This window comes from Citrus sinensis, chromosome 9, assembly GCF_022201045.2.
Source record: "Citrus sinensis cultivar Valencia sweet orange chromosome 9, DVS_A1.0, whole genome shotgun sequence".
NCBI lineage: Eukaryota > Viridiplantae > Streptophyta > Magnoliopsida > Sapindales > Rutaceae > Citrus > Citrus sinensis.
This window is the reverse complement of record NC_068564.1, coordinates 29,260,223-29,274,680: the sequence shown is the minus strand read 5'-3', so window position 1 is coordinate 29,274,680 and position 14,458 is coordinate 29,260,223. Positions and strand designations below refer to the sequence as shown.

Genomic DNA, 14,458 nt, shown 5'->3' with positions numbered 1-14,458 from the left:
TTGATTTTATTTACAATTGCATCTTAAATCATTGCCATAAGGTGTTTATTATTATATCGTAAAGTTGGAAGTCTTGTCTCCTGTTTCTGTAAGCCTCCTTAAACCATGGGATTCATTAGATCATCAGATGGTAAATCCCACAGGACACAATCTGCATTGAACATGGCGGATCCATTCCTCATTCCTTTTCCTCCTTCAGACTCCTCTCCATTGTCATGCTCTACTTTTTGATGCAACTGGCCTTGCTGCTCCCCAGCCGTGCATGTGCTTCCAGTACACATACTTTGGCTCCATGGTGATGCAGCCCCATCATGGCCAAATGATGACGAGCCATACTGAAATCCGGGAGCAGATGCTGGGAAAGCACTGCAAGTCCCTGCAAAGTTTGTAGGTATTGCCTCCATGGTGTCCCATGGCTTGTTTGAAGGTGGCATCTCAGGTTCTTGTATAGCCCTTGATAAATTGAGCTTGATCTTTTCAATGGTATCATTGTTTTCATCACTTTTATTGGTAATGTAAGTAGTAGAGTTATTCCCTGGTGCTGTTTGCTGGAGCTGGAAATCTATGCGTTTCTTAGTGAGGAGATGAAGCATTTCATCTTTAAAGCAACCAAGGGCAGCTTCTGCCAGGTGAGCCACCTGTGGTGGGGCCAGTGTGGTGGCGATTTCCGCCATAAGATGGGAGAAAGGCTTATGGGTTACCGGATCAATGCCCATGCCTGAAAGCCTCTTCTTCAGCTTGGTGTTCCAATGATTCTTTACATCATTGTCGGTCCTGCCGGGTAACTGAGCTGCAATCAGTGACCATCTGCAATACCATTTCTGAATCAATCATCTAGTTTTTGCACTAAATTTACCTTATCTGTCAGTGTCAGTTTTGTCAAGTTAATATTAAAGGGGAAATGCGTCAATGTACCGGTTGCCAACAACAGAATGTAGCTTAATAATTGTTTGCTCTTCAGTGTCAGAGAACTGGCCGCGCCTAAGATCAGGACGAAGGTAATTAGTCCACCGCAGCCTACAACTCTTCCCGCATCTCTGGAGGCCTAACATGCGAAAATAAAACAGAACACTTACTTTGTAAGTAGAGTTTAGAAATTGCGTATTGAAAATTTTATCATCAGAGCAAAAGTACAAACCAGCATTCTTGGGGATGAGGCGCCAGTTTCTGGTGCCGTGTTGGGCAATGTAAGAAGAGAGCTTGTTGTCTTCTTCGGGTGTCCATTGTCCTCTTTTCACGTTATCCTTCTCACAACATGGAATGCGTCCCATCTCTACTCTTTTTTCTTTCTTTCTTTCTTTCTTTTCTTTTTCTTTTTCTTTTAAACAGTTTTTTAGTTTCAAAAATCAAAATCAAAATGAGCCAATAAAAGGAAAGAAAAAGTAGAATAAAAGAAGAGAATAAAAACAGAAGTTCTTGCTGTGTTTTGAAGAGCTATGGTTAAGAAATGTGGGGCGAAATATTTGTTTGATGTTCAGTTAGAAAAGAAATGGATGACGGGTATATCCTTATATATATATTGGGAAAAATGGTTACATATGGCATTTTGGGAGGGGGGGGGGGTGGTGTCATAAGACACCAAAGGTGCGTGATTTTATTAAAGAATTCAACGCTATTGAGCGTGTGAGAGATGGCCGGTAGCTCACCCGCAAGACGCCCGGTCAACTCTCCCTCTCTCTCACATCTCTGTGTGCGTGCGTGTGTGTGTGCGCGCATGCTCTTCCTCGTTGACTGTATTAAGGTTTTTGCAAATGTTGGGTATATTTCTGCTCTGCTCACACAAACCCATACACGGAGTTCGTAATCGTTCCAAGTTACATTAGAACAGTTAGAAGTTAGTTGCACGTGCCGGTCCCATCTGCTTATACTGCAAGCAAAATCTTAACTGCGCGTGCAATTTATAACTACTTCAGCACACAAAACGTTACACGTCCACGTGTGGCGCGATACCCAATTTTAGTATTCTTCAAAAACTATATAATAATAACAACAATCATAATTAGGTCCCAATAGTAATTCTTAACTTCAACAAATTGGGCACTAGATCTAACTCATTATTTTGATCGAGTTTTGGTTTTGAATAAACAAATAGCACTCTTTGAAACAGAATGAAGGGAAGACTACAAGCCGACCAACAAGCCATTGGCCGACACTTGACACAATGCAATACAACAATCGCCACCTCTGAAAAGACATCCCGACTCTTAAGACTTGAAAAGACACTGATATATTACATGGCTTCTCCATTAAAATTTAGAGATGCCTGCATCATGACCAATAAAATCTGATCCATCATCACTAAATCTTCAGCTATTATTCATCTTATATTACATAAGCCTATATGAACCGTACCTTTTCTTAGCTTAATTTTGCACTTATAATTCCTTGGATTGATCCGACCAACCCAAAAGTTGACACAATGAAGCACACGTAGCTAAAAACTCGAAGCATTACCCACTTTCTTGTCCAAGCTTCAATGTTCATCTGCTTCAAGTACATCTCCACAGGGAAGTATATCGTTAAGGGCCAAAATATCACTCCTCCTATCACTCCTAGAACCTGATTGAAGTAAGGGAAGCTCATTGCAATTGCCGTCACAGACACAACATAAACAGTTCGGAAACACAGTCTCAGAGGGTTCCATCTGAAAGCTGGCATCAGCGGTGGTTTCAAGAAGAACTCATTATTCAAGAATCCATTCTCTGGAAACTTCTCACAAATCCATTTTTCAAAATGGGCAAATATTGGCTGACTATAAACCTGCCAAGAAAAAAATTTATCATAAACAATGATACCATCCGCATAACGGTTCCATCACAATTTATTTTGCATAATTACCTGATACCCTCCAACTAGATGAATCACGATAAAAGTATTAGCCAAGTCAATAAGCCAGTATGGCTCGTAAAATCCGAATCCTGTTAGGAGGTTCCCTGGGGTATTGTCCCCGAAAGCCGCATACCCAAATCCTCCACAGAAAAGGTAGAAAATGGTTGTGGTGATGATTGACATTGTTGAGGCCTTCTTCATGGTCTGGTTTGCCGGTGGAGGCGACTTCAAAGTATCCTTCATTTTTTACAATGTTCATAATTAATGTCAGCCTCTAAAGTGATTAGATTTTCGTATAAGCTTCTTTAATACTAAATTTTCCAGTCGAAGACTATGAATAACACACCTGAATCTCAATGAGTATGAGGGAATACGGGTAGGCAAATGCAATGTCGCCGAGTGCTTGAGCGACCAACCACATTTTCTCAATTGAAGTAGTAGTTGAAACTCCTGAAAAGCTACCCATAACAAATCCATTTCCTGCAATTTAAGCATCTACACATTTAGTGCGCCAGTAAATTAACGAAACAGCATATTGAAAGAATAGGAGATTCACTGCCATACCTATGACTTTGGCAACACCAAGTCCAAATCCGATGAAAGAATAGGCAAATGACATGACTGCAGCAATTACTGACAGTGATTGTATGTTGTGGAAATCCGGTGCTTGAGATAGTATTAACTGAACAGCTCCAAATATCAGCATATAGTAAGTATCAGAGTATTCACATGCTGCCTCGTGCCCTTCTCTGTGGTAACAGTTTGATTTCTGAATTGCCCTGTGCCCATTAACGGAAAAGAGAAGAATTTCTGAAAGTTGAGAAAAGACAAGCAATACAAAATCCTTGATTTTTTGAGTCCATAGCATATGGCAATGTCAACAACATACCTCATGCTAATAGCAGATGTCACGGTATAGGCAATTGCCGTCCCGTACAAGCCTACATGTACGAAAAAGCTACATGCCCAGGCATTTGTTTTCCCTGAAAATCCATGTGAAGCATCAAATTTATCAGGCAGGTAAAAATAAAAAGGAATGGTGACTGACATGAACCTAATACCAAACGATTATCATATCATATACAATTAGCAATTTTTTCAGGTGAAAATCCTCAAGCACGTAGTTTCTAGTACTGCTTATGTTTTTACCAATTTCTGTCAGAATACTAAAGACAGCAAAATTATTTGAATGGTGCTCGAATCATTTTATGGCAAATTAATCTTGAGCTTCGACCCCATGTCCACTTAAAATATCATTAAAGAAGAGTGATCATCTCATTCAAGCATGCAGACCATATGGTGCATTTGAATCTTTAAAGCTATGGGTAATAATAATTAATTAAGCAAGAGAAATAGTTCGATTCACGGGTTGGTCAACACTGGGGAAAAAAAAAAAATCTAAAATCCGAAGCTGAATATTATTTGGTTAATTTTATTAAAGTAGAAAGTAGAGGAAAACGCGACGGGACGGAACAAATTTGCAATAAAGAAATTTTTACTGCCTTTGTTTAGAGATAGAACATAATAAAGAACCATGATTCATGTGGACACGGCGGACTCGGAAGTATGTTTCAGTCAAAAATATATTTATTAAGAATCCCCCCAGGTGTCATCATCTGATTTACTTTCACAGATCAATCAAACCGCATATCAATCAAACCGTATATCAGGGACTCTTAACTGCGCCTCCGATTAAAGTTGAGTAATTAATTGGCTAATTTAATAAAACTTGGAGGATACCGTGACGGAATCAAATTTGCCAATAAAGATATTTTATGTTTTTTTTTGGGATGCGTCATCCAAACTATATTTATCAAAATCCTCACAGGTGTCACCCGATCAAACACAAAATTCATTCATCATCAATCAAAACACAAACGTCTTCTCAAACGAAAAAAAAAACAAAAAGGGAGAGAAACACCAACGTCTGAGTTTTCATATTACCTGAAACGTTTATAATTTCTTTCTTCAGATTATGAGATGGAGATTTGGGGCCCATTCACGTACAACTTTAAAATCTAAGCTCATCAGGAAAAAATGCTTACAAAATTGAGTAATCCCATTTATGCTTATCAAACATATATAGCATCATCAAAGACCATATGAAAGAATCATTATAAAAAATAAAAAAAATTGAAAACTGGGGCTTCGAGAGAGCAGAGATTTATGTAAATTGTTACCTAGACACATGTCAACAGCTTCAAGATAAGACCGGTTACGGCCGGGGCCATATTCAGGATCAGGGCTCCTGTGACAGTCACATAAAAGAAATGTAGCGAAAAGGGTGACAGAAGCAAAGATCACCATTGCCAAAGGACCGGCAATCCAACCGAGCTGAGCCATGCTCCATGCTAAAGACAGCACCCCCGAGCCTATCACCCCAGTTATTATATGCGCCACGGCAGTCCATAGAGTTCCTTCAAAGTCATCACTCATCATCGATCAGCACATACGCAGTTAATCTCACACAACATTATAAACAAAGCAAAATCAAACCCCCACCAATAATATTTCTTCAAGTACAAATATTCAAATGGCAGGGGCAAAAAAAAAGGAAGAAAAAAAAAACCTGTTCTCTTGATAAAAGGCTCGGGATCTTGTTCGGGCAACAACGGTGTCTCATGATTTTTATCTGCGGAGGAGAGTACCATGATGGCAGTGGCATACAATCAATTCTTAGTTTCTGCTGCGTGTAGATGATATGAGATTATGAGGAAGCTTTTTTTTTTCCTTTTTTAATTTTTTCCCTCCGTTTTCCTCGGGGTGGAGAAAAAAATACTACAATTTATATTGGGTGATAGATAGGTGGAGTTGAGGTAACAGGGGTTTGAAAAGTCCACTTATTGGGCTGATAAGAGAAATTTTTCGCTTGCGGTACAAGCAGCTTCCAGATAGTGACCATTTATAGGCTGTCTGTGGGGTCCGCGGATTTTATGTGTCTGATACTTTGTTTTTGGCTTGTGGCCAACAGTTGGTCCGTAACTTCTAGCTGTGTCTGTGTGTGCATATTCATGTAACGACAGACAACGCGATGTCTTTTTTTAGATTTTTTTTTTTCTCTTTATTTTCAATTTCATTTTTTTTTTTTTATTTTTAGGTGGGGGGGTGGAGAAGTTTTGAGAATCTTCTTTAAACTTTGATTATTATTTTTTCTGTTTTTTTCCCCCCAAATAAGCATCAAATTTTGCTGAGTGAGTCAGAATCTGTTGATTCTGCCACGGAGAATGAAATAGTGATGATTGTTGTTGTTCTCATGTAAAATCTGGAAATTACTATTATTTGGTGATTGATTTATTTAGTTCTGGATTCAGGTATTAAATTACTTCACTGGTATAAAATTATTTGAACAGAGAGTGCAGTCAAATTTTTTTATTTTTTTTATTTTTGGATATTAGTAGATCGTAAAATTGTAATACAGTTAATAATAAAAATTACAGAAAAAAGAGAAAAAAAAAAAAAGGAAAATTGAATTCTAATTTCGTCATTTCCAGAACTATTCAAGACTCTATATTCTTCTCTCTCTCGATGATGGAGAAAAATTTAAGCACGTTTATCTTGAAAGACGACAAAACGTCTGCTGTCTCACATTATATCATGCGGAACTAGATTCATTGTTTTCTGTCAATTAATAGCAATTATATTGCATTATAAATACGTGGACTTTTAGAATAGCAGAATTTTTGTGGAAAATTCTTTAATATTTAATTTGAATCTTAAATTTTGAAAGGAAACAGAACTTAGGTTTCCTTATTATCAATTAGATTGTACATAAAATCTCAGAGAAAAAACTTCTAAATCATTTTCCCAAAGTATAGCTCGATTGGTAAATTTTTTATTTTAAAGTAAGTTAAAAGAAGTTAAGTGAGTGTCCTTTAATTACGATAGTAAAATTTTTTATCTTGAAAATAAGAGTTTTAGGATTTAAATCAACTCACATGGACGGAGATATAATTAGACTCCCACTAGATTAAATAATAATAATAATAATAATAATATACAAGAATATAAGAGCTCAAACCTAAGGCAATACCTAAAAAGAGTCGTATGTAACGTAATTGGTAAAAGAAAAAAAAATTCTAAATACATAGTAATATTGTGGGGCTCATTAATATTTAAAATAAATTTCATATGAATCGCTTTTCATAATTAAAAAAAAAACATATATAAAAAATTTGAATCGTATAACTAATACTTTAATAATAATTTGGAAACTCATTTGGACCGTTAACTAATATTTGTTTTGGCAGCTATAATGGCATTTGTTGTTTTCTTAATTTTTTTTATTATTTTCTTTGATTAAATAATTTTTAAGTAGATTTTTTTAACTAATCCCTAAATTTAATTATTAAAGGAGACAATAATTAAAAAGTCAATAAGAATTGTGCCAAACCCCCCCCCCCCCCCCCCCCCCCCCACCAAAAAAAGTATGTACTAAATTTATGATTTATCTCACAAACACTTTTTTTCTTTTAATTCTTTCAAAAAATATTTGTCGATGATCTTATCTTATCCATACTATTTCGGGGTGCACCAAAATAGGACAATGATTGTGCCATGACCTGGCATCCTTATTCAAATCTATCTTTAAGATTTTCTCTGATAATTTTCCTGGAAAATATACTTGCACAAGACAAGACAAATACAAGAGTCGTGTTGGCTTATTTCGCATTATCTTATTGTTTGATGAACATCTCACTTATTTCACTGTTTATTAATGAATTTTATTTCCTGCGAATGTTACGTCAAAATATTTGTCTCGTAATTTTACGCAGTGTAGAGTGACGTAAAAGGTCATTTACAGAATTACAGCGTTGTAAAAAGTGCATCCACAATTAACACCATTGGTGACCATTGGGGTCTTAAGCTGCTCTTAATCTCATTTTAACAGAATCTTCTTCCTAGTTCAAGAAATTCCTTGATCTTGCCTACATATATCATAACACAATAAACATTAATAATACATGAGCACACACTCCTAATTCAAGTAAAACACATATTGGCAGATTAATATCAAGTCCATCTTCAGCCAAGTTTGGCGCTAATAAGGCCTTCAATTGATCCTATTAATCCGATTATCGTCACCAGCAAGCAAATAAAGCTGAACGTTCTAAGAACAATCCATTTTCTCGTCCATGCTCCAATTTTCTTCTGCACAAAGTACATCTCCACTGGAAAATATATAGCCAGTGGCCAAAAGTTCAATGCCCCCAACACTCCCAACACTTGATTGAAATACGGGAATATTATTGCAACGGCAGTTGTTGACACCACATACGCAGTTCGAAAGCACAGCCTCAAAATATTCACTCTCAAGGGTGGCAGTAATGGTAGCTTGAAAGTGTAAAAATTGTTCACAAATCCGCTGCTCGGGTACTTTCTAGTAAACCATCTTTCCACAAATGCAAATACTGGCTGGCTGAAAATCTGTAGTAGATAAGAAACATGAAAAGAAATGTTAACAATGAGACTAAACTGAGGAACTTTATCAGGGTAAAAATAGAATGTATTGTATGTGTTTTGAGGCAATATTACCTGATATCCTCCCACCAAATGAAGAACAATGCAAGCATTAGCCAAGTCAATCAGCCAGTAGGGCTCGTAGAATCCGAATCCTGTCAAGAGGTTTCCAGGCGTGTCGTTGCCGAAGGCTGCATATCCAAAGCATCCACAGCAGAGGTAGAAGAAAGTTGTAATAAATATTGAAATCATCGATGCCATCTTCATTGTCTTGTTTTCGGGTGGAGGTGACTTCAGAGTATCCTTAATTCAAACCAAAAAAAAAAAAAATTATTCAATTTAATTTGTAAGTATTTGTTGCTCCAAAGTCCAATCATAGTTTTGTTTCACTAGCCATACCTGTATCTCGAGAAGAATGATGGAGTAAGGATAGGCAAAAGCAATGTCCCCTAGCGCTTGGAATGCTAACCACAATTTATCAGCAAGGTTAGCAGTCGGGACTCCAGCAATGCTCCCCTTAATCCTCCCATTCTCTGCAGTTAAAAACATGAGTCTCTAAGACAAAGCAATTTGCTCTCATGCAGATGATTTCAAATTTTCTTTTTGTTACTCCATTTGGTAACTATAATGAAACAAATTAATGAGACTGGTCACATGGTTAATGCTTTCCAAAGTAGAGGGTGTTAATATGAATTGAAAGACAATAAGCGAAACTCAAAGCTTGCCTATCACTTTAGCAAAGCCAAGTCCAAATCCGATGAAAGAGTAGGCAAAGGACATGATTGCAGCAATAACTGAGAGCCATTCCATGTTGTGAAAATCTGGTATCTGAGACATAACAACCTGAACTGCTCCGAACAGCAGCATGTGTTTAGTATCCCCATATGCACATGGAGCATTGTGTCCTTCTCTATGGTAACAATTTGATTTTTGAATCGCTCTGCGTCAATCAATATAGGAAATGGGTAAATAAATAAATAAAATAATAACCTTTCTTGATTTCAAAACAACTAGAAATGAACATGAACAAAAGATGAAGAATACGAAGTAGTGAAAATCCCCCACACAAAGTATTAGTATGCAATATCGTGGGATAGTTTAAATACGTAAATCATGGCATTCGCAGAGGAAAGTACCTCATACTGGTGGAAGTAGTAATAACATAAGCAACAGCAGTCCCATAAAAGGTCAGATTTTGAAGCAAACCACAAAACCATGTTTGAGTTTTACCTGAACTATCACTAAATGAAATCAGGACACATATTAAAAGAACTATTTCCAAGAGAAATATCTGGACTCAAATTTTACAGAGATTTTTGAGAAGAGACTGGTGTTCTACTTAACCAAGATTCAATCTAACAGCATCAATGTAAGAGCGGTTTCGTTTGCCATTTATTGGATCAGGAGACCTATAACAATCTGCAAGAAGGAAAGAAGAGACATAGGTGACAATTGCAAAACAAAGCAAGGAAGCTGGTCCTGCTATCCATCCGAGCTGTGCGGTACTCCATGCCAAAGATAAGACTCCAGAGCCGATAACAGCAGTAATTATATGGGCGACACAACTCCTCAAGGTTCCTGGTTGAGTTGCCGATAGGCAGTAGATTCAAGATTGGATTGAAAGAAAGTAGAAAAAAGGGTAGTCTAGACATCAGTCCTGAAAGTTTGTTACCAGTTCTGAGATGTCCATCATCATCGTTGGAACCATCAGCTAGTTCAAGAGAGTGATCAACCGCCATGTTTATCCAGAAATTTCACAGTAGGCGATGAAATTTGGTGAAAGTGTGCAACCTGTATACCAAATACAAGGACCTAAGGCCGGCTACATCTGAAAAACAGTGACTATGCAATGAATGAGCTCATGGATTTAAATGACATCAAGCTTCGCCAAAGCTATCAGAACCTTATAAATGCCAATTTCTATGTCCAGCAAAAGTTTAAAAGAGAGAGAGGGAAAAAAAAAAGGATAAATGTCTTTTTATGCCAACTGAATATGGGCATAGGATAAAACAATAAACTTACTTTGCAACTAGTAGGTTGTCGAAGGAGCAATTGCAAAAAGCGGAATCATGTCATGTGCATGAAATTGAGTAGCTGCTTACAATACGGTGCTTTGTTTTAAGTAAAGAAGTAAGTATTCTTCCAAAGGCAGCAGGACAATATGAAGCATTCAATATCGGTCCACCTCAATAATGGAGCAATGACAAGCATGTTCACATTAGCCATTCTTGTCTCTCTTTTTGTCCAAAAGGGTTATCTCCTCAAAAGTTACATGAATACAACTTTTAGGCAGTACCAGGTTACATCATAATCACCACAGACTAACAAAAGTTTTATGAGAATAAGAAGAAGTTTGCCACTCTTAAGAGCTCGTAATTTTTAGGACTTTCATTTCTTAAGAGAAGTCCAAGGAACTTCTGACCTGAGTACTTGTATTCCGATTCCATCACTCAAGGAAATTGGTGATACTTTCATTCAAGGCTCAACAAATGGGTGACTTGAATGTCTAACTGCATTTAGATAAGGGCAGTGTTATTAACCCAAAGGATTAAGAAAGAAGAAAACAGAAGTGGAGATAAATGAGAGCAGTTTGGTAATTGACTTTTCATTTCATTACCATAGAATAAATCACATATTTATAGAGGTTTAGTTGTATAATTGATGTAAGATGCCTACACTTTATTGGTGACCATTCTCAGCTAAGGAAACTCCTGACCCTAATTCTAATCTCAGTGCAATTTGATAGTTATTATACTTTTACTTTTCCAGTAGTCATCTGGCTTCGCAAAGCAATCACTTGGGTCTACTAATTGATACTTCTGGATTTCAATGTCTGTAGTTCACAAGTTGTTCTTCTATGAAAACTTCGGATGCCAAAGTATGAAAGCAACAAAAAGAAGAAAAAAAATCAGGAAAAGATAAAGCAATGTCACTACGTGCCAAAGTAAAAAAGGCGATGGCTCCGAAAGGAAAACAGAGCAAAGATCTTTTGTATCTGCTTTTTAGTCAACCAGCATTGCTTGCAATTGTAATTATGTTTGTATCTCTGAAGATCCCACGAATAGGTGAATCGGTGAGAATCATCCTTTGTCTTTGTGAGGAAATAAGCTGCTCGTCAACAAATGGTCGTTGGGTTTAAATGAAAGATTTGAAGAAGTCTGGGGGCATTGTGCAGATCGACTTCAGCTGGAGGGGTCTAGTTGAAATATTCGAGCTGATGTGGCAGAATTCGTTATGAGTTCGTTATGATTTCCCAGAAACACCAGAATATAAATACGTGTGTTTTAGCCTCTGATATGGCATTGTAATCTTTTTCATTTCTTGGTCATTTAGTTAGCTATTTGGTTCTTTGTGATCCTTGTAACCTCTTCTATAGAATCAGCTTGTAATTCGATTATGGAGATCAATAAAAGAGCAGTTTTTCCTTCTACAAGTTGACTACTTGAAACTGTGCTCTGTTCAAGTTCTTTTCTATTTCTTTCTTGATTAGCTTGCTTTGATTAGTTCTTTCTAGATTCAATACGCTAATAGGGTTACAACAGTCTTTATACCTTGTAAGTTGCTCATACATGTGCCAGCTGCCACTCACTTGACAAATGGAACCAATTAAATATGGCTTCTATACGATCTTATCACATCTCAACAATCTTATCCAAAGAGAGAGTTTAAGAGCCATCTTAAAGCACTGAAAACAAGAAAAACTTTTCAAGCATACTTCTCACCCATTTGCAGCGATGCAGAAATAACCCAGAACCCCCAAAGCATACTTCATTGTGGGTGCCAAAAACATTAGGATTGAGGGGCTTGGTTAATATTTATGTAAATGCTTCATTAAAAAAAAAAAGGCAAAAAAATAGAAATGAAAATAATATTAAAGAAAAAAAAGAAAAAGAAATCACCTAACACAAAAAGAACAAGTGAGGAGGAACATGGCGGTCCGATTTGAAAGATGCAATGATTCATTAAATAGAAGAGAATGAAGCAGGCACACGAGGAGATTGAAGATTCATACCTTAGGCAATTAGCCGTTGTAAAGGTATAAGTAATTCCGGCGCCATACAAACTTTCTTGAACAAATATTCCACACACCTTTTGATTCTTGTCTCCTGTAGCATCCAGTATTTTATTATATACACCATCAATGCTGTAAATATCAGTCAAAAATGCCCATAATATCACATTTTTTGCCCGCATTGCGGGACATATTCTTAGGCAATGTGCACAGTATATCAATATGTTGATTTTTCAACTCACATGATTGAGATAGAAATCCCATGCATTTGTATCATCATTATTATTTTTTTATACTTCTATTCACATGTGAGGTTGAGCAGAAATGGGCATGATTGAGATTGAGATGCCATGCATTTTGTCGCATCTATAAAAGAGGGGAAAAATATCAACTTTGCTTGAATGATCGTTGCACAGTGGACCCACATTATGGAACTATTGTAATTGAAGTAAGCTGTAAGTCATCATAATGATGTTATGTCTATTTCGTGAGATATAACTTGCAAGCTAAGCTAAAAGAAGCAGCAGCAGCAGCAGCAGAAGCAGAAGAAGAAGAAGCATAAGTTCTGACCAAGATACAATTTCACAGCTTGCGTGAAGGATCTGATTCTGTTCGGGCCAACTTCAGGATCAGGAAATCTGTAGCAGTCACAGAGAAGTGATGAAGAAACAATGGTGACAGAAGCAAAGGCTATCATGCATAATGGACCTGCAATCCAGCCTAGCTGGGCCATACTCCATGCCAGAGATAGAACTCCTGCTCCTATCACTCCTGTTATAATGTGCGCCAATGCAGTACATATGGTCCCTAACGAGAAAACAAATTACTCTTTAATAGAATATTATAAAATTATCATAACTGTTGGTATGCGAATTTCATAAGACTACTGAAATTAATTCTAAGTGCGTCATAAAATGAATCCTTTATAAAATTGAACATTCACTGTGCACTAGTTACATATTAAAGACACTTTCCGGAATTAAAGGAAAAGCAATTACTTGTCTCTTGAGCCAATCACATGCAAGAGTAAATTATTTTGGCTTATCAGAACTTTAACAGTATATGAGTATTGCAGAAAGACATGTATCACCTAAATTCGGATGCTGGGTTCAATTTTTCCACTAGCTTTGACATGTAAAATGTCCTGATGCTAAGAGTATCAAAAGGGCCCAAAAGCCAGATAGTTTCAACGCTATATATAATAATCCTTGTCTTCTATTACAAAGATAAAAGGAAGATATATAAGCAGAAATATTCCCTCATGCTTAGGCTGAAAATTTAATGAATTTTTTTATTAAAGGAAAAAGCATGAAATAGAAACCAAACGTACAAAGCACCAGAGAGGAAAAAAAGAAAGATAAAATTACCAGTTCTTTCAAAAGGCTTTCCGGACTCATGATCAGATGAAGAAAAACTTCCAACTAATGGTGACTGATGCTCTTCTTCTACACTACCCATGTTTCTCCTCTTCAAGATTTCTCAGATTTTTTCTTTAGATGTCTTGCAACACTTAAAGAAAACAAGAGCCACATCATGGGGGTTACCGTCAGTTATTGAGAAAAAAAATCCTCAAAAACATCAAGTCAAAAATTTGAGCTTGGAAAGTGACGTTTAATCATAAATAAATGTTATGTATGGATTATTGGTCAGCTGCAACCGTGTACTGCATTGAAATTTACCAAAACTAGAAGTCATAATTAGTTTGTATTATTTGCGTACAAACGGTTGGCTGATTTTCAAGAAAGCAGTTAAGACTGCTAGTGACAGAAGAAAGCACCCACAAGAAATGATCAATTTACATAGAAAATATTACCTGAATTTGGGACATTTTCCCCTATAGTGAAAAACATGTGAGGTGAATTTCTGATTTAACACATAACTACCAGGTTGCAATTTATAGATTCATTTATTTTCCAAGTGTTGTTTCTTGCACTCCACTGTTGTCACTTACCAGGGCTCAGTGAGGTCAGACGCCCCCACCTGACGTTTATAATAAGATTTTTTTTTTCAATAATTTTATTTTATAAATATTACATTTTGATCTCTACTTAAGCTTTAGACATAGACACTTTTAATTTTAATATAATTGGGAGATTTGTGAGTATTAAAGTCGAAAATCTATAACCCAAAAAAAAGTCGAAAATCTATAACCCAAAAAAA

At 36.6% G+C, this 14,458-nt stretch overlaps 3 protein-coding genes across 8 annotated transcripts; all 3 read right to left on the bottom strand.

Annotated features, from left to right (window-relative positions):
* Positions 1-9: 9 nt before the first annotated feature.
* Positions 10-1,876, bottom strand: LOC102627647 (transcription factor MYB80). Of its 2 annotated transcripts, XM_006474717.4 has the most exons (3): positions 1,139-1,876; positions 916-1,045; positions 10-807 (listed from the first exon to the last, which is right to left on the bottom strand). In XM_006474717.4, exons 1-3 carry the CDS (start codon positions 1,269-1,271, stop codon positions 99-101), a joined length of 972 nt encoding a protein of 323 aa, XP_006474780.1. In that variant the 5' UTR covers positions 1,272-1,876; the 3' UTR covers positions 10-98. The 2 variants fall into 2 exon arrangements, with proteins under 2 accessions (XP_006474780.1, XP_006474779.1); XM_006474716.4 differs by having other exon boundaries at positions 916-1,876.
* A 148-nt stretch (positions 1,877-2,024) lies between these two features.
* Positions 2,025-5,611, bottom strand: LOC102628128 (probable amino acid permease 7). Of its 3 annotated transcripts, XM_052434366.1 has the most exons (8): positions 5,399-5,611; positions 5,010-5,246; positions 3,719-3,812; positions 3,394-3,608; positions 3,176-3,309; positions 2,839-3,066; positions 2,353-2,760; positions 2,025-2,263 (listed from the first exon to the last, which is right to left on the bottom strand). In XM_052434366.1, the coding sequence occupies exons 1-7, from the start codon at positions 5,478-5,480 to the stop codon at positions 2,359-2,361; spliced, it is 1,392 nt and encodes a 463-aa protein (XP_052290326.1). In that variant the 5' UTR covers positions 5,481-5,611; the 3' UTR covers positions 2,025-2,263; positions 2,353-2,358. The 3 variants fall into 3 exon arrangements, with proteins under 3 accessions (XP_052290326.1, XP_006474781.1, XP_024953303.1); XM_006474718.4 differs by having other exon boundaries at positions 2,025-2,760; XM_025097535.2 differs by lacking the exon at positions 5,399-5,611 and adding an exon at positions 4,774-4,847 and having other exon boundaries at positions 2,025-2,760; positions 5,010-5,157.
* A 2,059-nt stretch (positions 5,612-7,670) lies between these two features.
* LOC102628828 (probable amino acid permease 7) lies at positions 7,671-13,981 on the bottom strand. Of its 3 annotated transcripts, XM_006474723.4 has the most exons (10): positions 12,869-12,992; positions 12,541-12,664; positions 12,299-12,392; positions 9,959-10,077; positions 9,631-9,864; positions 9,423-9,516; positions 9,012-9,226; positions 8,686-8,819; positions 8,362-8,589; positions 7,671-8,253 (listed from the first exon to the last, which is right to left on the bottom strand). In XM_006474723.4, exons 4-10 carry the CDS (start codon positions 10,023-10,025, stop codon positions 7,852-7,854), a joined length of 1,374 nt encoding a protein of 457 aa, XP_006474786.1. In that variant the 5' UTR covers positions 10,026-10,077; positions 12,299-12,392; positions 12,541-12,664; positions 12,869-12,992; the 3' UTR covers positions 7,671-7,851. The 3 variants fall into 3 exon arrangements, with proteins under 3 accessions (XP_006474786.1, XP_024953044.1, XP_006474784.1); XM_025097276.2 differs by lacking the exons at positions 12,299-12,392; positions 12,541-12,664; positions 12,869-12,992 and adding an exon at positions 10,309-10,787; XM_006474721.4 differs by lacking the exons at positions 9,423-9,516; positions 9,631-9,864; positions 9,959-10,077; positions 12,541-12,664 and adding an exon at positions 13,666-13,981 and having other exon boundaries at positions 12,869-13,105.
* Between the last annotated feature and the right edge of the window lie 477 nt (positions 13,982-14,458).